The sequence below is a fragment of the Cavia porcellus genome, unplaced genomic scaffold (assembly GCF_034190915.1).
Source record: "Cavia porcellus strain 051 isolate PalLab524CR breed Dunkin Hartley unplaced genomic scaffold, mCavPor4.1 scaffold_1, whole genome shotgun sequence".
In the NCBI taxonomy this organism is placed as follows: Eukaryota; Metazoa; Chordata; class Mammalia; order Rodentia; family Caviidae; genus Cavia; species Cavia porcellus.
Window position 1 is genome coordinate 189,508,907 of NW_026947484.1, and position 24,052 is coordinate 189,532,958.

At 35.5% G+C, this 24,052-nt stretch overlaps 1 protein-coding gene across 4 annotated transcripts in view; it reads right to left on the reverse strand.

Moving 5' to 3' along the window:
* Positions 1-24,052, reverse strand: part of Ncbp1 (nuclear cap binding protein subunit 1) — a 56,899-nt gene that overhangs the window by 26,480 nt on the left and 6,367 nt on the right. Inside the window, exons 2-12 of one of the 4 annotated variants that reach the window (XM_063225022.1) lie at positions 22,605-22,693; positions 20,888-20,988; positions 19,132-19,288; positions 17,107-17,214; positions 9,320-9,441; positions 7,641-7,710; positions 6,883-7,098; positions 6,117-6,214; positions 5,490-5,553; positions 3,858-3,968; positions 1,990-2,054 (exon numbers count right to left, since the gene is read on the reverse strand). In XM_063225022.1, the coding sequence (XP_063081092.1) occupies positions 1,990-2,054; positions 3,858-3,968; positions 5,490-5,553; positions 6,117-6,214; positions 6,883-7,098; positions 7,641-7,710; positions 9,320-9,441; positions 17,107-17,214; positions 19,132-19,288; positions 20,888-20,988; positions 22,605-22,693 (1,201 nt within the window). Of the gene's footprint in view, positions 1-1,989; positions 2,055-3,857; positions 3,969-5,489; positions 5,554-6,116; positions 6,215-6,803; positions 6,859-6,882; positions 7,099-7,640; positions 7,711-9,319; positions 9,442-17,106; positions 17,215-19,131; positions 19,289-20,858; positions 20,989-22,604; positions 22,694-24,052 lie in introns of those variants that run through there. The other 3 variants (XM_063225025.1, XM_023565527.2, XM_023565526.2) reach the window with 3 other exon arrangements.

The following is a 24,052-nucleotide window of genomic DNA, read 5'->3' on the forward strand; positions in this document are numbered from 1 at the left end:
TCTTTTCACTTCCCCAGGGTACATTGTGCATTTTTGGGTCTGACCAAGACCCTTGGTTTTAAATTGGGGGGTGGCAACCTGCTATTTACCTAAGTGATTCTGAACCGTCTCTCTCCTGGACTTGATCTCTAATTGTATTCTTTTACCTATTAAAGCCTATCTTTCCAACCTATCCACAAATACGGTCTAGTTGTCCCTATTACTTCTGGTTCTCTGTCACACAGAGCATTGTTTTCTCATATTTGATTTTCAGTCCAGGTACTCCTTTTCATGTTAATTATATTTCCTATAAATAGCACCTTGGTGGACTCTGTCTCGTGATCTACTCCACATGTGGTTCTTTTTTTTTTTTTTTTAAATTTAGTTAAACAAAGACTTTCTGTTTTTCTTTTTTTTGTCTTTTTCGTTTTTATCGGTACCAGGGATCGAACTCACAACTGCCTGCTTGCAAGGCAGGTGCTTATGCCGTTGAGCTAAATCCCCAGCCCCTAAACAAGGACTTTCTGACAAGAACCCCAAATGCCCAAGAAATAGTATCAAGACTCAACTAATGGAATTATATTGAATTTAAAAGCTTCTGCACAGCTAAGTAAACAACCAAAAGAGTGAAGAGACAACCTGTATACAATGAATTAAAAAAAAAAAATTAGACCTTTGCAATAAAATACCCCATCAAAAATTGGGTAACAAAAACTTCTCAGAAGATATATAAGTGGCCAACAAGCCCATGAAAAACTGTTCAACATCTCTCACAATTTGAGAAATGCAAATTAAAACAACGCTGAAATTCCATCTTACTGCAGAAAGAATGGTTATCAAGAAATCAAATGATAAATCATGTATGTTCTAAAATCTACAATGAATATCGTGTAATGGTAAGAAACTGTTCAAAGAGGACAAATAATTAGAATAAGGGAAAGGAGGAAAGAAGAAACAGAAAAAGACATAAATTTATATACATATGTGTATACACACACATATAGCAGCTAAACTGACTATACTACTAATTGTATTAGTTATTGGAAAAGAAAAATTAATACTTGTAAGTTTAGATCAACTTTACACATCTGTGTCTGTTAATTTAAGCAACCCTCTTTAAGGTAACAATATACAATATTACAACCATTGTCAAATTCCTATCATCTTGTCTTGTAAACCTATACTGTTACTGTATTTGGTTTCTTGTTGTTTGTCTGTGTTGCTTTTCTGATTTTCTTTTTTGTGTCTTTTTAATACAAAAAAAAAAAAAAAAAAAAAACCAAATGACAAAAGGCCAAGAGGCTGTGTGTGTGTGTGTGGGGGGGGTGGTCAGGGGAACCAACCCTTTAAGGGGAAAGAAGCTCGAAAATGTTGGTGGGAATGTGAGATAGCACAATCATTATGGAACTCAGTACAGAGAGTCCTCAAAATGCTAACACTAGAAACTGCATGCCACCCAGCTATATCCCTCTAGCTATCGTCCCAAAAGACTTAAAAACATCATATTGATGATGCATGCATTTCTTTATTTTATAGCAGCACAACACCTAAAAACTAAATCCTGGAAGCAGTTCTTATGTCCATCAATGGATGGGTAAAGAAAATGTAGCATTTACATTCAAGTACTACTTTACTATAAAGAAAGCTAAAATTGAGCCATATGTAGGAAAATGGATACACACTGAGACTATGTTAAGAGTAACTAATCAGATATTTCAATATCACGTTTTCTCTTTTATGAAAAACCAAAAACATAAAATAAAGAGCAAATTAAAAGACAGACGACAGGAAATGAGACAGATGTTTTGCAAATGGGAAGGGAACCAAAAGATAGTTGGGAGGAGAGGTGGATGTAGAAAGAATTAAGCTGTGTTAAGTGCATGTACCAACTCATCATGATCAGTGTAGTCACCAGGTACTGCACGTGTACTAATAAAAGTTTTAAAAGTTCTTAAAGTACAATGAGCAAAAGCAGCAAACATTCAATATAGAAATGAGCAGTAAACTTACCTATCTACACACGTAGTATTCATTGTATCTAAACGCATGTATAACATTTCAGTTGCCTGTGCAAGCTATGAATTTGAAGATAAGGAAAACTGTTCTCCACCCTTCTTCAAAATTAAGCTGTGACAGCAAAACAAAACAATACAAAACATCTTCTGTAGGTTGTTATAACAAATAATAATTTTACGTGCTTTTTCATGTAATGAGTTTTTAAAAGCTTTAAAGTATCAATGATGTACAATAAATCTGTTATGTATGCAGAGAAGAAATCTAAGTCATCAATATTTTCAGCATCTCCAAAATTTTCTCACACTCCTTTGTAAACCATTCCCTTTTCTCTCCCTTTCTATCTCTCTCCCCAAATATCTGTTGGCTTGTTATTATTATTCTGCATTCTGAAATTTTATGTAAATAACATAGTCTATGAATTCTTATTTGTCTGGTATCTCATTTTCCATAAATTATTTTTCAATTTCTTCATGTTGTCACTTGCACTAAAAACTATTTTATTACTGAATAATATTCTGTTCCAAAGACATAATAAAGTTTGTTTGTTGGCACTATTATAATGGTTTAATGAACACTAATTTCATCTTTTCTTCTGAAAATCATCTTTTATTAAAAAAAATCATCTTTTAAGAATGAAAACAAAATAAAAACCTTTTTAAAAAATGCAGAGACCCCTTGAACAATGAACCTCTAAAAGAAATATAGATGGAAAATTAAGGATATACAAAAAAGAATTGAGATTTCTGAAAATGGAAGATATAAGTAAACATCAAGATGAATACTACAGCATAAAACGTTTTTTCTTTATACTCCAAGAAATAAGAAAAAAATTAAACTTATTTAGAATTGTAATACTAGTAATTAACAAGGAGGTAAAAAATAAAGGTCAAAAATTAAGATTGATGAGAATGCATGCTAAAAAATATATAGGTATATACTGATATAGCAATAGAGGTAAATACTTGTAGACTAGTAGAGGGGAAAAAATGAAACAAATATCAAAAGTCTTCACATAATACAAAAGATATGACATCAAGGACATATAAAACAGCCAAACATAGGGTGCAGTTAAAAGGCAAACACTGTGTGACTGGACCTTAAGTCCACTTATCTATTGTTTATAAAACAAACAAAAAATGGAAGGATGCAGAAAACTAGGGGTAAATGATAAAATAATTATTTTAATCAAAAGAAGGTTGGTAAAGCATTATTAATATTTGACAAAATAGACATTTTACGGCAAGTGCTATATAAGATAATCACTTCAGCAAAGACATAACAATTCCTAACTTGAAGTATAGCCACTAATATTAACTCAAATCAAAGCAAAACTGACCAGAAATAGTTACAGTGGAAGACAAGCTCCTTATAACACAAAGAAACTGCAGACCTCTCTCACCAAGATAAGTTAAAGACAATGAATTAAATATTTTTAAAAATATTCTAATGGAACAGATCCAATGAATTTACAGAGAGCCCTAAACCTCAAAGTGACAGAATATACATTCCTTTCATATTCATTTCACTCACTTTAAAAAGCAAGAGCATGAGTTTCACATGTCAGAACAGTGTGGGGAGGAAAACAGGGATTTTGCTGGGATGATAACAAGGGGCACTTTTAAAACATGGCAATATATTCTGTTTCCTATTGGGGAGGTGCTATGTGTTAAGTTTTCAATGGGTGTTTCAGTCTGTCTTATAAATAATAATACTTCACTGTCACCCTAAATCAAATCAGAACCACTCTTCCTAAACCTAAAGCTTAGGGAAATAAAATAACAAAAATGTTAAGGTATCTCACATATTTAATAATCTTTTAAATCTAGACTGAAGTATAAATTTAAAATGAAAAGAAAGGATACAACTTGGGGTAGAGAGCCAGGCTGAAGTTTGCACAATTCAATGAGAAGTGTTGTATACATCACATCAATGTGAGGGGGTGCTGGAAGCTGAAACAGCTCTGCAAAGATCACCTGCAAAAGAATTGAGAGTCAGAACTCAATTCAAGTATTATTACTGTGTGCCTACTCCTAGAAAGACCTTAACATTATAAACCTGATGTGTAACTCCAGGGCTTTGGTAATGAAAAACCAACTACAGTACTTTCTGTAACTGAATACCTAATGAGTTTTTTCTCTCTACTCAATCAAATAAAATCACGTAGGATTAATGCTTTTTGGACCCATATTCCCAACAAAAATATTTCCAACTCTGAACTATCAGACTGATTCAGCAACACAGTTTACTGAGCAACTCAACAACTCACTAAGAGTTTGATTCTTAAAACTAACAGTAACCTTTAGTCTCTGAGAATGAGAAAGAGAGACAGCATTCTGAGAGTCTGAGACCTGTCGTGTCTCTTGTTCAGCAACTTGCAGACCATCAATCTAGAACTCTAAAGCCCTGCTCTGCATTCTTTTACTCTCTCTTCTCAAACTCTTGTACTTCAGTCTGATGAAACTGTACACTTTGAAGATTTAATAATTCATTTTTGCTTTTCAACTGACATGTCAAGCCAGGCATGGTAAAACATACCTGTAATCCCAGTACTCAGGGGGCGGAGGCAGAAGGATACCTGTGAGTTCGAGGCCAGCCTGAGTTACAAAGTGAGTTCAAGACCAGCCTAAACTACATAGTGAAACCCTATCTCAAAATGACAAATAAATAAATAAATAAAAATTTAACTGACAGGTCAATAAGGGACTTTCATAGTATAAACATACTCTTATGTTTTATAAAAATAAGACAGGTACAGTACTTTTAAAAAAAGTATTTTAAAAAGTGCTACATGAATAAAATGTGTACCTTAAATAATATACTACACTATGCTCTCTCATGAATATTGTAACATAAATAATGCAGTTAACAGCTTGACTCTTGTTGAATGGAAACATTTTTTTGTGATCTAATTTCTTCAAGGTCTACACTATCAAGGTACCATATTATAAGCATCATCCTCTTGTCTCATTACAGGGACAAAAGCATTTCTATTCTTCCTGTTTTAAACTACTTGGCTCTTTTGATTTCTAGGACTATGTAAGTATTTATTTCTACTTTGTATTATAGGAAACAATATACTAGAAAAGTATGTGCCAGTAATAAGAGGCCAGACAGACATGGGTTAAAGATGTTACTCTCAAAGTAACAGAGTATTTTAAAGTATTTTAATCACTTAGGCACCTGTTAAGTGGACAATGTACTGACAGGGCTAGAGTAACTTACATTATCCATGGTAACTATCCATGAATGAAGGCACACTATGTAAGTAATTTATAGGCAACTCAAAATTCCATTTGGCTACTGGTCTCAACCTCCTGTTTTTTCTTTACTAACATGGCTAACAGAGCACCAAAAGTGACAGCATTTTCCTCACTCCTCTGTTAATTTTCAATGCCTGACAGGTAGCAAGAAAAAAAAATAAGCCAAGAGTATATTACATGTTAAAGTAACAAAGACTGTGAAATTCAGAAACATGCACCGCCTGGAATGCGTACCTCAACTATGTGGTAGTTCAAGGGGATCTTGTTCTTCCCTGGGTAGCTCACTAGCTGTGCGGCACTATGAAGGTATAATTAATAAGCAAAGAGAGAAATCAAATCATCAGTCTCAACAGCAGTGTGTTTAGATACACAGAAATCTTTTTCTGAAATGTTCTAAATTTTGATTACTTAACTGTGGCATAAATTATCTTGTGTACTATAAGAAAATGAAACTAAGGAAGCAACAGTCAGATCTACTAATTCAACAAGTTTTAAAAGGGGTATCAACTACCAAAATACTGTATTCCTTTCTACTTTAATATGTAACCCCAAAATTTCCAAGGTCTAACAGAACCAAAGTGTTTTTTTATTCCCAAACATCCAAACCCAAAATAACTTGCCACTGAAAAATCTTTCATAATATATGACAAATATCCACTAAAAAAACTGACATCAAAGACACTATCATAAAGCACCCGAAAAAGTGCTACTTGAGGGCAAAGAGCCTTGACAGTAAATCAAGTATTAGCAAAGCAGGGGTCAGGACAGAATGAAGGACTGCTGCACACTTAATGCACATTTGCTCTACCAATTCAGCAAATCGCTTTTTCCCCTCCACAAACGCTACGAAAAGCAACTCACCAGGTCTTCCTTTCCTTCCAGTGTGACTTAATGATGCAGTGGAGGTTTTCCTCTATCACAAACCTTTCCACTGAGTGACTCCCTGGCATCACAGGACCCTGCAAATAAACCAGAGGTACACACAGGGATCTAGAAAGCAGCTCACTTATTTAAAAATATTAGAGTCTATTATGTTTCAGGTGCTGTATTATGAGGTAGGGGTAAAAGTTCAACACTGTCAAATTCTGCACTTAAGAAAATATCATTGTTATGCTCACATAGCTACAGCAAAATCAGTTGTGTTTCTCGATGCAGCTGGTAACATACTATCATACTATCTTTGCCTACCTTCACAGCTAAATTAAGCCTCCACCCGACAGCAGATATGTGGTCCTCTATATTTTGTGTTAATAGTTTAATTCTCCTGAAGACAGTACGAGATACATACTACTATGTCTCTAAGGAATCTAACACAGAAGTAAATAATAAAAGATCCTACAGACAGTATTTTGCTAACCCAGGATTAAAACAGAATCCAATGTGGTTCTTATACTCTTCTTGATATGTATGTTAGCCCATCCCCCTAATCTATTTATATATGTAAATATATCATTTCTTGCATATCAAGGTGACATCGATTACTAATGTAAAAAGTTAAACTTCACTGCCATCAACCTGCTTAGGTAGAACTTTCAGTTGGTCACATACCTCAGGATCATCTGTATAATCAAACATTCTAAAGATAAGGTAGGCTTAGATAGAACTTTCAGTTGGTCACTTATCATACCTCAGGATCATCTGTATAATCAAACATTCTAAAGATAACCCTCGGCATCGGGTACACTGAATCTTCCGTGTGGGGTGGCGGTGTAAAAGGGGGCAGATTATGCTGCAGTGCTTCACAGAGGATGCTATCAAAGGCAAGATAAGGTCTGAGGATGTGCCGCTCCTGCCAGCGGTCCTTTTTCAGTTTCTGGATCTGGGCCCAGAGGCAATCTAAATACTAAACACAGATTAATTTTTAATAATTAATGTAAATAACATTTTGCCTAGACAAAACCACAAATTGTTACTCTCTAAAACACACAATACACATTTAAACTAACTTACAATTACACACAGTAAAAAAGAATGGTACTGATTTTTGTACTGTTTTTTTGTACCAGGGTTCCATTATGTTGGCCAGGTCTGCCTTGAATTTGCCATTCTCCTGAGTCAGTTTACTGAGTAGCTAGGATTACAGGAATACACCATTGTGCCCACCCTTTGCTTTATAAATCTGTAGGGAGTTTTTAACCTCTTATATTTTTCAGGTTGGATATTAAAAAAATGTCAGGCAGGTGATAACTAGGATCTCACAGAACAAGGGAATGCTGTAATTACATTCTATTTACTAAATACTCTGTATGTCTATGGCAATAAAGAGTTGAATTCCTGACAGGTTATATGGAAATGGAGTGAAGATGTACAAATGAATGGTCTGAATGAGTTACACAGACAAGAATCTACTCAAGAGCTGTTTGTATCAATTTGAAATCAATTTACCTCTTCTTGTGGATGTGGTTTATCAGCAGTCCATACTTGTAACATGGGCACATGGGTCTTTTGGCGTCTTCTAAATATAAAAATGAAAATCTATATTTAGGCTTTTAACATCATGAAAAGAAAATGATGAAGATGCTTAGTTTTAATAATTAATCAAATATAGATTAAAGCAATAACATTTTTACCTATCACATCAGCAAGTATCACCTTTTTATACCATATTATATATTATCATTTATATATCAATCTGCAGCCTTTTGTTAGCAATGGGGCTAATTGGTATAATCTCTTTGGAAGGCAATGTGACTAAATCTTATCAAAATTTAAGCAGTTTGGGACCTTCAACCCTACAATGTCATTTGTAAGAATTCACATTCCTCCATAAATATATTTTCATATATAAACAAAAATAAGTATATAAGCACATAAAAGAATACTCACTAACCTAGGGCTATATTATTATTATTATTATTATTTTTTTTTTTTTGGCTTTTTCGTTTTTTTATCGGTACCAGGGATTGAACTCACGACTGCCTGCTTTCAAGGCCGGCGCTTATGCCGCTGAGCTAAATCCCCAGCCCCTAGGGCTATATTATAATAGCTAAAAATTAGAATGGCCTAAATGTCTACCAACAGGAAACTAAGCAACCATGGTACATTAAAACAGCGAAATACCATACTACTATTAAAAGTAAGCTACCCCTTTCTCTATACTGTGTATGTGCGTCTAAGTTTAATAAAAAAAAAATCCTCCTACTTTGGGGGAGAAATATAGAAAAAAGAAAAAAAAGAAAAAAGAATGAGCTAGAGATATATACTGTATACAACATAACAAATTATAGTAAGAATAAAAAAGTGGCAGTAGATATATTGGGCTTCCATTTATATATAAAAAAGATGGAATTATACATATACACATGTAAGATTTTTACCTGTAAAATTCTTTAAACTAGTAACCAACAAAACAAATATTAACAGTATTCAAAAAGTACTTATAAATAGGCGAAAAATGATACAACAAAGTCAATCTGTAAAAACATAAAGGATGTATAATTACCCTGCTACTGGTTAACTGAGTAGATGTTTACTACAAAGCCTGTTATTGACACTACATCCAACAAGATAAAAAAAATCTTTACAATGGCTTGAGGTAGGTAGTGGGCAGATATGTGACTATTTTAATTAAAATGTTGTATTTCCTAAGAAGCATGAATAAGATGAAACATTAGATGAACACTAGTTTAAGGGTTTGGATCAGGATTAATTTATACAAAATAAATGTGCTAGGACAGTGGTTCTCCACTTGCAGAATATTCTAGTAATACAGATGCTCAGAGCTTTTTCCTTAAACAATGTAATACGTTTGGTGTAGGGGTTGCAGTCTGAGCATTCATGTACCATAGGTAACTTCTTTGTACTAATATTTAAGGAGCTACTATATAAGGGAGTGTTTTGCATATATAAATGCAGTTTTAGACATGTATAATGCAGTTTTTTGTTCATCTTTATGTCTCAGTGAGTTCTAACAGTAACAGAATGGGATTACCTAGAGAAATATCTTTAAGAACTCTACCACTTTTTTGAGAATGCAATTCAAATGGTATTACTGTAAAATCTAACACTTATTATAAAGATACCCTTTACTAAATAACAAAGAGTAGTATGAGCTCTGCCCTTACTTAAAATAGCTTTCAGTGTTGGCAAAGATGCGGTCCATCTCTGCATCTTTCTTTTCATACAACTCCTTTCCAACCCAGGGTAAAGACGACAAAAATGCATACACGTACCAATCTCGTCGCACCTGAAACAATTTCAAAAAGGGAAGTTAAAATGTGTGCTATTCGGCCGCGCCTGGCCACAGGTCTGCAGAGGAGCTGGGCAGATCTGGGGTGCCCTCACTGGCCTCTCTGCATGTCTGGAGGACTCTGGATTTCTGCGCCCAGACTGCTGGAGTTCCCTCAGGCTTCCAGGTGCAGTGAAGGAGAGAGGTGGGTTTAAGGCTTCCACATCAGCCTCCCCATTCCAGGCTTCATTTGGAGACCTGCTGAGCTCCCGATAGGTGGGCTGGCCCACACTACCAGCCTAGCCCAGCCTGTTTAGCTGCCGCGCCTGGCCACAGGTTTGCAGAGGAGGAGCTGGGCAGATCTGGGGTGCCCTCACTGGCCTCTCTGCGTGTCTGGAGGACTCTGGATTTCTGCGCCCAGACTGCTGGAGTTCCCTCAGGCTCCCAGGTGCAGTGAGGGCGAGAGGTGGGTTTGAGGCTTCCACATTAGCCTCCCCATTCCAGGCTTCATTTGGAGACCTGCTGAGCTCCCGATAGGTGGGCTGGCCCACACAACCAGCCTAGCCCAGCCTGTTTAGCAGCCGCGCCTGGCCATAGGTCTGCAGAGGAGGAGCTGGGCAGATCTGGGGTGCCCTCACTGGCCTCTCTGCGTGTCTGGAGGACTCTGGATTTTTGCGCCCAGACTGCTGGAGTTCCCTCAGGCTTCCAGGTGCAGTGAAGGAGAGAGGTGGGTTTAAGGCTTCCACATCAGCCTCCCCATTCCCGGCTTCATTTGGAGACCTGCTGAGCTCCCGATAGGTGGGCTGGCCCACACTACCAGCCTAGCCCAGCCTGTTTAGCTGCCGCGCCTGGCCACAGGTCTGCAGAGGAGGAGCTAGGCAGATCTGGGGTGCCCTCACTGGCCTCTCTGCGTGTCTGGAGGACTGTGGATATCTCTGCAACCAGGGAGGGTCCACAGGTTCCTGAAGCACTGCGGCCTGTGGTGAGTACCCTAACCCGGCTGCGATTGAAGAACTGTGGAGCTTCCAAGGGGCAGGTGGGCGCACAGTGTCCCTGAGGCCCAGCTTATTTGGAACTGCGGAGTTCTGAGCAGGCAGAGGAGGGCCACTGGTTCTGTAGGCCTAATGGCTTGGAGTAGCGCGGCGCCAGAGTCCCAGTAGCTCCAAACATAGAAGGGGATTTTCAACAGATCCTGAGGAAGCTTTCAAGTAACACTTGAAACACAGAAATATAGGAAAATGACAAAACGAAAGACCAAATTACAACCTGAAACCTCCAGCCCATCTCAAGAAACCCTAGGAGCGATGTATATAGAAGAAAATATATCCCATCCACCTCATATATCGGACACAATAGCCACTGAAATTGACAAGCAACTCCAGGAAGCTTTAAAGAAATTCAAACTCGAAATAATCTCCCAGATAAAAGAAGAAATGATAAAAGAAATGAAAGAGATTCTAAATATATCTAAAGAAAACACAGATAAAAAATTGGAGGAACTAAACAAAAAGATAGAATCCCTAGACGAGCAATATAAGAAACAAACAGAATACATAATGCAGATGCACAGAGATATACAGGAAATAAAAAACTCCACTGAAAGTTGTAAAAACCGCCTTAATGAAAGTGAAGATAGAATTTCAGACCTTGAAGACAGGATTGCAGCTAGTGAACAGGAAAGGAAAGATCTTTTGAAAATAACAAGGAACCAGGAAACAACAATTCAACAACTGCAAGACGATGCAAAGAAGAATAACATAAGAATGATAGGGATTAATGAAAGAGAGGGAGACAACATGAAGGATGTCAGGAGGATATTTAGAGAAGTAATAGCTGAAAATTTCCCAAGCATGAGATCAGAAACTGACATCAGGATCAGTGAAGCATATAGAACTCCAAACAGTCATAACCAAAATAAAACTACACCCAGACATATAATAGTCACCATCCCAGAAATCCAACACAAGAATAGATTATTAAAAGCTGTCAGAGAGAAAAGACAAATCACTTATAAAGGAAAACCTATCAGAATCACAGCAGACTTCTCAGCACAAACGATAAAGTCAAGAAGAGCATGGAGTGAAGTATTCCAGATCCTAAAGCAAAATGATTTCCAACCAAGACTGATATATCCTGCAAAACTATCATTCAAAATAGATGGTGCAATACGATACTTCCATGACAAAGAACAGCTGAAGAACTTCATGAACACCAAACCAACCCTGCAAAAAATATTGAAAGACAGTTTAGATACACAAAGGAAAAAACCACTAAGCAAAGCAAATAATTAAACAGAACCGAAAGATAAAGATGCAACAGCAGAGAGATAACATTCCTACAATTAACCAGCATTTAACAGTAATAACCATTAATGTAAATGGTCTCAATGCACCAATCAAAAGAAACAGACTAGCAGAATGGATCAAGAAACAAAATCCAACCATATGCTGTTTACAGGAAACCCATCTAACCCAGAAAGATACTCACAGACTGAAAGTCAAAGGATGGAAAACAATTCTCCATGCAGCAGGAATCCAAAAAAAGGCAGGAGTAGCCATTCTGTTTGCAGACAACGTGAACTTTAAACCAACAATGACCATAAAGGACAAAGAAGGTCACTACATACTCGTAAGGGGAAAACTCCAAGAGGAAGAGATAACTATCTTAAATATATACGCACCAAACTCCAGAGCACCCAGTTATATAAAACAATTATTAACAGAAATGAAAACTCAAATTATCAGTAACACAATTGTAACAGGAGACCTTAATACACCACTGACACCAAGGGACAGATCAACCAGACAGAAAATGAGCAAAGAAATAACAGAACTGAATCACACCTGTGAACAAATGGGTTTGATAGACATATACAGAATGTTCCACCCAACAACATCAGAATACACATTCTTCTCAGCAGTACATGGATCATTTTCTAAAATAGACCATATATTAGCTCACAGAACATATTTAAGCAAATGCAAAAGAGTTGAAATCATCCCTTGCATATTATCGGATCATAGCGCTCTGAAATTAGAAATTAATGACAAAGGATACTGCAAAAATTCCGCAAACACATGGAAACTAAATAACACACGCTTGAGTAATCAGTGGGTCACAGAAGAAATTAAAGAAGAAATTAAACAATACCTAAAAGAAAATGAAAATGCAGATACAACTTACCGGAATCTGTGGGATGCAATGAAAGCCGTTCTGAGAGGAAAATTTATTGCACTGAGTTCCCACATCAGGAAAACAGAACGAATACAAGTAAATAACTTGATGCTACACCTCAAACAGCTAGAAAAAGAAGAGCAAGTCAAGCCCAAAGCCAAAAGGAGAGAGGAAATTATAAGAATCAGAGCAGAAATCAATGCAATAGAGACTAAGAAAACAATCCAAAGAATCAACAAATCAAAGAGTTGGTTCTTTGAAAGAATAAATAAAATCGATAAGCCCCTAGCCAACCTTATTAAAAAAAGGAAAGAAAAAGCTCAAATTCATGCAATAAGAAATGAAAAAGGAGAAATCACTACAGACCCAATAGAAATACAGAGGATCATCAACACCTATTTCGAAAACCTCTACTCTCAAAAGTTTGATAACACAGAAGAAATAGACAGATTCTTAGAAGCATATGAAGTACCAAAGCTAGATCAAGAGGATATAAAACTGTTGAATAACCCAATCTCTGCTAATGAAATTGAGAATGTAATTGGGTCCTTGCCCACCAAGAAGAGCCCAGGCCCAGATGGATTCACTGCAGAATTCTACAAGAAATATAAAGAAGACCTAATGCCGACACTCCTCAAACTATTCAATGAAATTGAAAGGGAAGCAATCCTTCCTAAGTCATTCCTGGAAGCAAATATTACTCTAGTACCAAAACCTGAGAAAGACCCAACTATAAAAGAGAACTATAGACCGATCTCCCTAATGAACACAGATGCAAAAATCCTCAATAAAATATTGGCAAATAGGATCCAGCAAATCATCAAGAAGATTATACACCATGACCAGGTGGGATTCATCCCAGGAATGCAAGGATGGTTCAACATACGCAAATCAATAAATGTAATCCACCATATCAATAAAGCCAAAAATAAGAATCACATGATCATTTCTATAGATGCAGAAAAAGCCTTCGATAAGGTCCAACATTTATTCATGATAAAAACTTTACAGAAAATTGGAATAGATGGTCTCTACCTCAATATAATAAAGGCCATTTATGACAAACCAACAGCCAGCATCATACTAAATGGCCAAAAATTGAAAGCCTTTACTTTAAAATCGGGTACAAGACAAGGATGTCCTTTATCACCACTCCTATTTAATATAGTACTGGAAGTACTAGCCAGAGCAATTAGGCAAGAAAGAGAAATAAAAGGGGTAAAGATAGGAAAAGAAGAAGTTAAATTATCATTGTTTGCAGATGACATGATACTCTACATAGAAGACCCCCTAAACTCCATTGAAATACTCTTAGATACAATAAATAAATTCAGTAATGTGGCTGGATACAAAATCAATACTCAGAAATCAATAGCATTCCTATACACGAACAACAAAATTACAGAGAGGGAAATAAGAGAAACTGGACTATTCACATTAGCAAGCAAAAAAATGAAATATTTAGGAATTACTCTTACGAAAGAAGTGAAAGACTTATACAGTGAAAATTATAATACACTGAAAAAGGAAATTGAAGATGATCTCAGAAAATGGAAAGACATCCCTTGCTCATGGATAGGAAGAACAAACATTGTGAAAATGGCCATTCTCCCAAAACTGTTATACAGATTCAATGCAATCCCAATAGAAATACCATCAACATACCTTATAGATCTAGAGAAATCACTCCTAAATTTCATCTGGAACCAGAAGAGACCTAGAATCGCAAAGGCAATTCTAAGCAGCAAAGACAAAGCAGGAGGCATCACAATCCCTGACTTGAAGTTATACTACAAAGCAACAGTAGTAAAATCAACATGGTATTGGAATCAAAACAGAGCTGAAGATCAGTGGAATAGATTAGAAGATACAACCACAACTACGAACACACTCAACCACCTTATTTTTGATAAAGGAGCCAAGCAGGTTCACTGGAAGAACGACAGTCTCTTTAATAAATGGTGCTGGAAAAACTGGCTCTCCATTTGCCGAAAACTAAAGCTAGACCCATGTCTATCACCATGTACTAAATTAAAATGTAAATGGGTCAAAGATCTGAATATTAAAACAGAAACACTAAATCTATTGGAAGACAAAATAGGTAGAAACCTTGGAGACATAGGAGTAGGTAAAGAATTCATGAACAGGACTCAAACCGCACGGGAAATACTTCCCAGAATCAATAACTGGGACCACTTCTTATTAAAAAGTTTCTGCATGTCAAAAGAAATCTCCAGCATAGTGAAAAGAAAACCCACAAACTGGGAAAAGATTTTAGTGAACTCTCTCTCAGACAAGGGCCTCTTGTCTAAAACATATAAAGAATTAAAGAAACTCAGACCTCCGAAATTCAAAGATCCAATCCAAAAATGGGCATCTGAGATGAATATGCAATTCTCAGATGAAGAAATGCAAATGGCAAATAAATACATGAAAAAATGCTCATCATCATTGGTCATTAGAGAAATGCAAATTAAAACCACACTGAGATACCATCTCACTCCTGAAAGAATGGCCAGGATCAAGAAAACCGACAACAAATGCTGGAGAGGCTGTGGGGAAAAAGGAACTCTCCTGCACTGCTGGTGGGAGTGTAGACTGGTACAGCCTTTGTGGAGATCTGTCTGGAGATTTCTCAAAAAGTTGGGACTGGAAATCCCATTTATTCCAGCTATTCCACTTCTAGGCATATTCCCAGAAGAACTGAAAGCATCATACCACAGTGATATATGTGCACCTATGTTTATAGCAGCACAATTTGTAATCGCCAGATCTTGGAAACAACCCAAGTGCCCATCAACTGAGGAATGGATAAAAAAGTTGTGGTATTTCTATACAATGGAGTATTATTCAGCTATAAAGAAGGATCACATTGAGATATTTATCAATAAATGGGCACAGCTTGAGACCATACTCATAAGTGAAATAAATCAATCTCGCATGTGTGAATACCGAATAGTTTCCCTAACGTAAGTAATGATTCAAATATATAAAAATATGTGGTAATCATGATTCCCCATTAGGTGGCCTTGAAGCCTTATAAAGTTTTCACTCATTAATTAGAAAGGCTTTATTCTGGGCTTCTTGATATGAAAATATTTGAAGCTAGAGTATATGAAGTTTTACCCAAATATTTCAAGGAAAAAGACACTATGGTAACTACTATTAAGTCAGGTTATAAGGTGGTGAAGTACTAGGTTATTGAAACAGTCATGCTGTGACCTCTATTGTTATATTGTTATGTCCTGTTTTATCTCAATCTCCCCCTTATTGTTTCAAAAAAAAAATTATTTAGTCATTTCTTATGTTTGTCTTAATTAAAGAAAAAATTCAAAAAAATTAGGATATATAAATAGTAACTCTTTTCGATTTCCTATTAACTTGTTTTGAAGTCCTGTAGTACTCCCACGATCTTGTTTTGACTGATTAGACTCTGTTCCATTCTATATGATAGTATCAAGTTTGAAGACATAGGCAACTACTTTGAAGACAATAAGATTCACTAAGATACCCATTCTGGTTTGACTATTGTCTTCTTTGGAAGTCCTGTAATGTTTACAACGCCTAAGTTTTATTGGTCTTGTTCTCTACTGTTTTGTCCAACTTTATAATATCTAATAAGATGGACAATTCTTTTTAAGGAAACAAGGGACAACGTTGATAACCACTGTTGATAAACTTGTACTCTGTTCTACACCATGTGCTACGTCTATCCTTGGTATTGACTGACAGCTTTGTTTTGCCATATTTGACTGTATTCTTCCCCCCCCCCAAAGAAAGTAATAAGCACTAAGGAGTAATAAAATCCAAGATGTGTAAATTTTGTTGTAAAAAAGAGAGGGAAAAAAAAAAAAAGAAAAGGAGCTCTAACGGATATAACAGCAAGTGTGTTTGGGGGTGTTAAATAGCTGACTTTATCAATGTTTTTGGAACATTGAACACAGCTGTTTGCAGTCTCCCTGTTTGAATGTCCACCTTGTGTTCTTTGATACTGTGATTTGAGGAACTATTTTCAAGAAAATAGTGTGTAATCTACTAGCAGGTAATTTCTTACTGTTATGGTTTTTTGTTTTGTTTTGTTTTATTTTGTTTTGTAGTTCTGTATTGCGTGTACCCTTACGCCGCTTTGGTTTGTTTTGTGTTTTTCTCTTTTTCCTCTTAAATAAAAAAAAAAAAAAAAAAAAAAAAAAAATGTGTGCTATTCAGTTTTCATCATATTTTATATATTCTTAAATGAAATCCCGTGGGAGCTACTAAACAGCTTAAACAAGATATCTGGCTCATTCAGAGCACTTCCAGATGTACTAACTCTAATCTTATTAGACAGTATCAATTGAGTTAACATACAGATGTCAAAAGAACCCATCAGTATGCTAGTTTACTTACCTTTAGTATTAATCATTAATAGTATGATAATCTATTATCTTTTGTTTATTGCTAAAGACCTATTTGTGGAAAATTCCTAATACAATACTACTGGATAGTATTCGGCATAAATGATCCTCTTACCTGAGGTACATCTTCTTCCTGAGCTACACTTACAAAATTTTCAAACATTGCAACCATTGATGGGGCAGCAATCACATGACAATTCACAAGATCAGATAAAAAACGAACCTGTTGAAACAAACAACTTCTGCTATTAAATGTCCTTCATAATAATTACAAAATAAGCAACCTGCGAATGGTCTAAACCATGATTTGAAAAACTATAGCCCAGGTGCTGAATCTACCCTACTATTTTCACACATCTTATGAATCAAAAATGGGTTTAAGCATTTTAATGCTTGCATTTTTTAAAATTTTTGTACTGGGGATTGAACTCACAACCTCATACTTGCCATGCAACCACTTGGCCACTTGTGCCACTGAGCTATATTTCTGGCTGAAAAAACTTTTTGATTCATATAAATTACAAGAAATTCAAATTTCAGTAGCCATCTGTAAACTTTTACTGAAACACAACCATGTCCATTTGGTTTATTAACTATGGTCACTTCTGTGTCACAATGGTGGGAGCTGAGAAGTTGCAACACAGATCCTTTGATGAACAGGAACCTATGGATTTCCATGCTATCATACAATAAGAATCTAGACTGCAAAATAGCCTGGCTACTTCAACCTAAAATTCAGCCTATTTTAACTGTGGATAATTTGCATTACACTACAGAACGGATGTTACAGAACAGATATTTACTGGATGTCCTTTGTGTGTAACTGCTATGTACCACTAAAGGCCTTGTTACAGAGATTCACAGTCTTTTGGAAAAATACACTCTCAACGCAAAGGCATGATCCAATACTAAAAGGTAAATTAAAAAGTCTTTGGACTTTTGGAAAAATACAATCTCAACACAAAGGCATGACCCAATACTAAAAGGTAAATTAAAAAGTACCCTAGGAATAATATCAAAGAGAACAAATGAGAGCGTCACAAAGGGGGTAACAACTGCCTTAGGTCATAAAAAATGAGCAAAGTACTTCTCAAGTAGTAAGCAAGGAGGGCATCCTAGGCAGAGGGGTTTAACTACAAGTCATTTTAATACAGTGGAGAGCGTATGGGAGGCAAGGACAGAAAAACAGACTGGAGCAACTATGAAGGGGCAAGCTAAAGGGTCCAGGCTGTATGATATACGTTAGATCATTACCAATGTATGTATTGCTAGTAAGGATTAATTTCATTTTCAGTCAAGATTAATGAAAGGTCTAATACTTATTTCCTATAACTCAAATGTGTCATTTTGTAGACAGGGTTTTTAATACCACCACTCAACTCTAGAAACCGGGAGAAACTAAGGTTTTTAACCAGTAACCAATATGAACAGAGCCTAGTCACAGGCATTCTGATGTCACTGTAGAAGAAAAAGTGACAGGCAGAGAACTGAGATATAAAATCACATGTTAAGAGGTTGTTAAGAACGTGAGGAAAAAGGTATGAACTATACTGGACAGATTTCAGAGAATTTAGGACATATAACCGACAGGACTTGGAGATACTTATGGTGCAGGGATCCAAAGGGAAGAAAAAAACTAACACTTAGGTTTCTAGATGGGTTGCCCACTATGTAGGACAGGATGAGTGACTTGGGGAGAGGAAAGAAGGGAAAGAGGTATAAATAACACATCAATTTAGGGATGCCTAAGTATAGGAGTACGCAGGTAGAATTTGGAATACAGGTCTGGAACTCCGGGAAAAAGGCTATAGTTGATAATACAATTATAACTAGGCAGGCATCATCAAAATAAAGTTGGATTAAGAAGTTACGAGAATGAATGAGGATGCTTCAGAAGATAATGTTTAAAGGAAAGGGAGTACAAACATTAGAAACACAAACATTTGAAGGGCAAAGGAAGATAACCCAGTAAAAGAGGCTGAGGACCAGGAGGTATGGAGAGTAGGGAGTTTTAGGGAAAAAAAAAAAAAGGTCTGCAGAAACCAAAGGAGAAAACTAACAGAAATTATCACATGGTACAGGGAGGCTGACTAGGATTCAGAGCAAAATCAAACCACTGGGTTGGGTAATAATAACTTACCAAATATACAGCTTCATTATAATTGTTTGCCTTCAATGATTCCTTAAGTTGGCGAATCATGGCTTCCACAAATTCTCCACCAAAGTTGTAATTCCTGGCATTCAAGAGTCCAACTAACGTTGTATAAATTGTCAACTTCTCAGGTAACAGACGTGCGCTGATTTGAAAACCCATTCAACCGACCCCCCCAAAAAAAATTAAAAAAAAAAAAATGGCATTATGTTAAACTGTTGAATTTTATATAACATTTTATCATCCCAGTAACTTTAGAACAAGATTACTTTTAACTATGATTTTTAAAACAACTTCAAAAAAGTATGCATGTCACTGAGAAGTGATACAATTTCTACAATTTTTCATTCTGCTTAAACTTATCTAAAGTATTAAGACAGGAAAAGTTTAATTATGACATTATCACACTCAGATAAATATAACTAATGCTAGACAGTTTTTCTTCAAATGTGAACAGCAGCGCTGTGAAAATGGCTTCCCTAAATCTCTCAGGAGTATTGGATTTCTTTAGTGCAAAATAACTGAAAGGGAAGTAAGAGCATTCCAAGTTATTAAACTTAGCTAACTAAACTCACAAGGCCAGAATTTCACTTTAAGCAAAGTAAAAGAATTAAAACCAGCTTCAACTGTGTTCCTATCGGTTAACTGCTAAATTCTTAATAGAGTACCCTGACACAGTTACAATTCGGTTATATCCCAGCTACTTACTCCAAGTGTGAATTTCATTAAAGTTATTTCAAAAGTAGAGAAAGAGATAATAAACCTCCCTTTAAAAGAAAGCAAATGTTACATCCTAATTAAGGAAGCCTTTAGAAAATTCTTCAAAAAGAAAAGCAAGATTTCATGGTGATTCAGTAGGGAAGGGTTTCTCTCATTGTACTTTTTGTGTTCCTAGGGCATCTGGCAAAGGATGAGGGACAATTTAGGTCTTTAGAAAACACTCGCACTGACAGTCAACCACGCTTCCTGAATCTCTCCCAAAACTAAAATTAAAGAAGAACACTGCTAAGCAGTATCAGCCCAGCCTTAAACAAATACACATGGCTTCCAACAAAGTTTAACTAAAAATGTTGCTTTCAAATCAGAAAATATCTTATGAATAACTATAGCGAAATGATTTTCCTTAAGTTTTTTAGTCAAAAATAAATTTTCCTGAATGTTAACTGGATTTCTTCTAAAATTTGAAAACAAATCAGCTGCACTTATAAGAAGTTAGAATGAAACTTAATAGTTTCACTTTGTATATAGTTTTAAATTTCAAAAATGAGTTTCAAGAATTAGAAAAATTATTTCAAAGTAACTGAAATAACATAACTTAGAAGATCATTAACAGCATTAAAAACATTTTTAATCTTCCACTAAAGGCTATTAACTGGAGTTGCCAGGTCTCAAATTCGTTTGGCAATACTAGTTAAAGAAAGCTAAACTCTATACATTTAAATGTACGTACTTAAAAAAGAAAAAGATTTCAAATGAAAACATATCTACTTCTTCATTTAAAAAAATCAATGCAAATGATTCTAAACTTGTAAGAAAACCTATGGGAAAAGCTCAATTTCAGTCTTATTCACCTCTAAAAGAGTTTATCAAAGGTCAAATGTCATGTCATTTGTAGGAATTTTCTGATAGAGGGGAAGAAAACCAATGATGAATGAACATAAACATACATTTTAAACATTTCCCCAAGCATTTAAGAGTAGATAATACATTATCACCTGGATTCATAAATCTTTTGCATACATACACTGTACAAAGAAGCCTTAAGATCTTGCTCTTGTAGTTAGGAAGATCAGCTTCCAAAACACCAGCCAAACCTTCTAGATTGCTCTCCAAAGAGCAGGCACTCTATAGAAGATAATATATTAAAAATCAGTCAAGTACTTGGTGATGAGTTAATTAAAATAAAAATTTCCAGGGCTGGGGATTTAGCTCAGCGGCATAAACGCCTGCCTTGCAAGTAGGTGGTCCTGAGTTCGATCCCCAGTACAATAAAAAGGAAAAAAAAAAAATAAATAAAAAATAAAAAAAAAAAAAAATTTCCAGATAACTATAAAAAGTTAAGCTTTTTTTCCACATGTATAAATAGCATATTGTCTCCCTAATGTAAGAAATGGTAAAAATACATAAGATAAAAAAATCCTCAATAAGTACAGTGAAAGGGCAAGAATCTGCTCAAAAGGGGAAAAAACAGTATCTTGGAGAAAAGAGGAAAAAGAAAAAGGGAAAAGAAAAAATATCTAAATTTTATAACACACAGGATAACTAAAATAACTGTGCTACAAATTCTATACGTTTTTGGAACAAAACAGTTACTATTCACAGGATTAGAACAAATCTGTGTCTGGTGATCTGAGGAACTCCTAAAGATCACTATGTAAAATAACAATCTTAGTTCTGTTCCTACCACCTTGTTTTGAAGGCCTATACTGTCACTGTTTGGGGCTCTTTGCTATTGTCATTGTCTTTTCTGTTTCTTGTTTTTCTAGTAATCTGTTTTGTTTTTCCCTCTAACACAGGCAGGATAAGTATACATGTAGAGGCTTATAATTGCCTAGAACTTTTCCTAAACAGTTTACGAGAAGCAACTATGTTATACAAGAAGAAAAAGAGACACTATGGTATCCATTGCTGATTCCACATCATGATGCTGTGAAATCCAGTAATGCTCTTATTCTTCGTTCATAGTGGTTTTAGTCTGTTTTGTATTGTTTAATTTCAACATACATGAAGGTATGGACAGACATTACGGTACCCAGTGCTGATTTTCCTATTGTCTGGTTCTGAAGGCCTGTAATATCTTTATTACTCTGTTCTGGTTAAGTTTTATACTATTTTTTTTGTATAAATTTATTGTTTGTGAAGATATAGACAACTATTTAGAAGAAAACAAGAGACATTATGGTAGCCACTGTAGATTTCCTATTGTCTTGCTTTGAAATCCATGTCACTTATGTTTTTTTCTGATCTGCTTTGTTCTGTTTTGTTTTCTTTACCCTTTAAAATAAAAACAAAACTTTTTTAAAAGGTAAGGTTTTTTAATACACAAAACTCTGTAAAAGGTTAACATATCAATCCAGATAGTTATGTAATTTAAAAAGTCATGAAAAAAAGAATGAATAGAATTTTAAAAACAAGTAGTCTCAGTAGAGAAAGTACTAAGAGATGGAAAGATACCATGCAGTTTATTTTATCTGTCTTACTAATTCTCGGTGTGACTCTGAAAATTACCTTAAATATTCAAGTCTGGTTTAGGTCCTTTATAAAATGAGATCATGTATGAATATTACAAATTAGTAAAAAGTCTATCTGTATCCCAAGAGTTTCAAAATGCATTCACTTTAGGAAATGGATGCATGATAATACAAGTTTTGCCTAAAAACTAAAGAGCATCTAGTTTTCAGCTATGGAAATTAATTAAAGCACAACTACAACCCATAGTCTATGCCTATCATGGCGCATACCTTTTCTCCTACTTTGCATATTAAAGATTCCAAGTGGTCTTCAGTTTCACTGGCATCAGAAGTCTTTCTCCTTTTGTGAGGCTGGCCACCTGTTTTGGAATTATGAAAAAACGTAACAGTACATTATGAATCTGCAATCATAATTTCTATTTTACTTTTTTAGGCTTTAATCTCTTTTCCACTGATCCTCCATTTCTGACTAGGAAAGATTAACCCATAGTCCCCACTTCCAAGGCTGCTACAGACAAAACTTGAGGAGGTATTATTTATGTTCAGCTCTGTGTGAACAGCGCTCAGAGCTACGCAATGCAGCAACCCGCCAACATCTGTCAGCAAATTGGAATGGCACCCATCACACACTAAAAACTCATAGTTAGAAACTCATGTACTTCTACTCCCAGCCTGCACTGTTTACTGATCTTCAGTTGCTTGTTTCAAAACCTGTTAGTGCCAGTAGTATTTGTTAATCTAATGCTGTACCTTAATTATTATGGAAACTGATGAAGTGAGAGGACAGAATCAAGTTAAACACTTCAGAAAATACTGACTTTAAAAAAAGGCTGCTATATCAGGTATGAAGAGGAAAAGTTCAAAAGTTGGGAAAAGAGAATATAAATTATGAAGATTCTTCACTTCCTTTCAAGTCTGAGCTGATTTTAAGTCTCTAAGCTGTTTTGGAAACTACAATCAAGATATACAAAATAACTGGTGGGAAAAATATATATATATCCTTTATGATTCTCTGCTTTAACTGGCTCTCTCTGACCCATTTAAAAAATCCTATCACTCAAAGAATTTTAAAATAGTAAAAGCAAAAAATTCTCCCAAAACAACTCTGCAATTCTAGCAATCCTTTCGACTGCTGAAGAATTCAAGCTGAATGAGCTCTGCCACAAATCAACCTCAAGCACTGTACTGCTGTTCAGATCTTCTTCTCGTTGTTGATGATTTATCATTCTGTTTAAAATCTTAATAGACCTACCTTAGGTCCTTCTGTGGAAAAACGCAGGCTTAAAAATTAAAGTAAACAGTGTAAGTTCAGAACATGATATTGTTGTTAGTAAACTTTTTGACTTCAAGAAATTAAATTAGGACAGCATATGGAAAGGAAGCAAACTGTAACTCTAACTGTGCTGCTCATATTTCTTAGTGAATGCAGCTGGAATCAGAGTTACATGATAGCAAGTTATATAGAATTCCAATATTCTCCACTCCTGAACAGCGAGGAAATGAACTACTATTGCAAAGATCAAAATCATTTATCCGCCTCTGGAACATCCAGCTTTAAATGTATGGTGGTTCTCATGCTACACAAAACCTAGCTAATCGAAGTTTGGGAAGTTAAGTCTCTCGACCGCTGAAATTATCTTTAGGTACTACAGGAACTCAAGCTGAATAAAACCAATATACCACTATTCAGATAGGGAAGTAATTTGGAAAAGCTATGT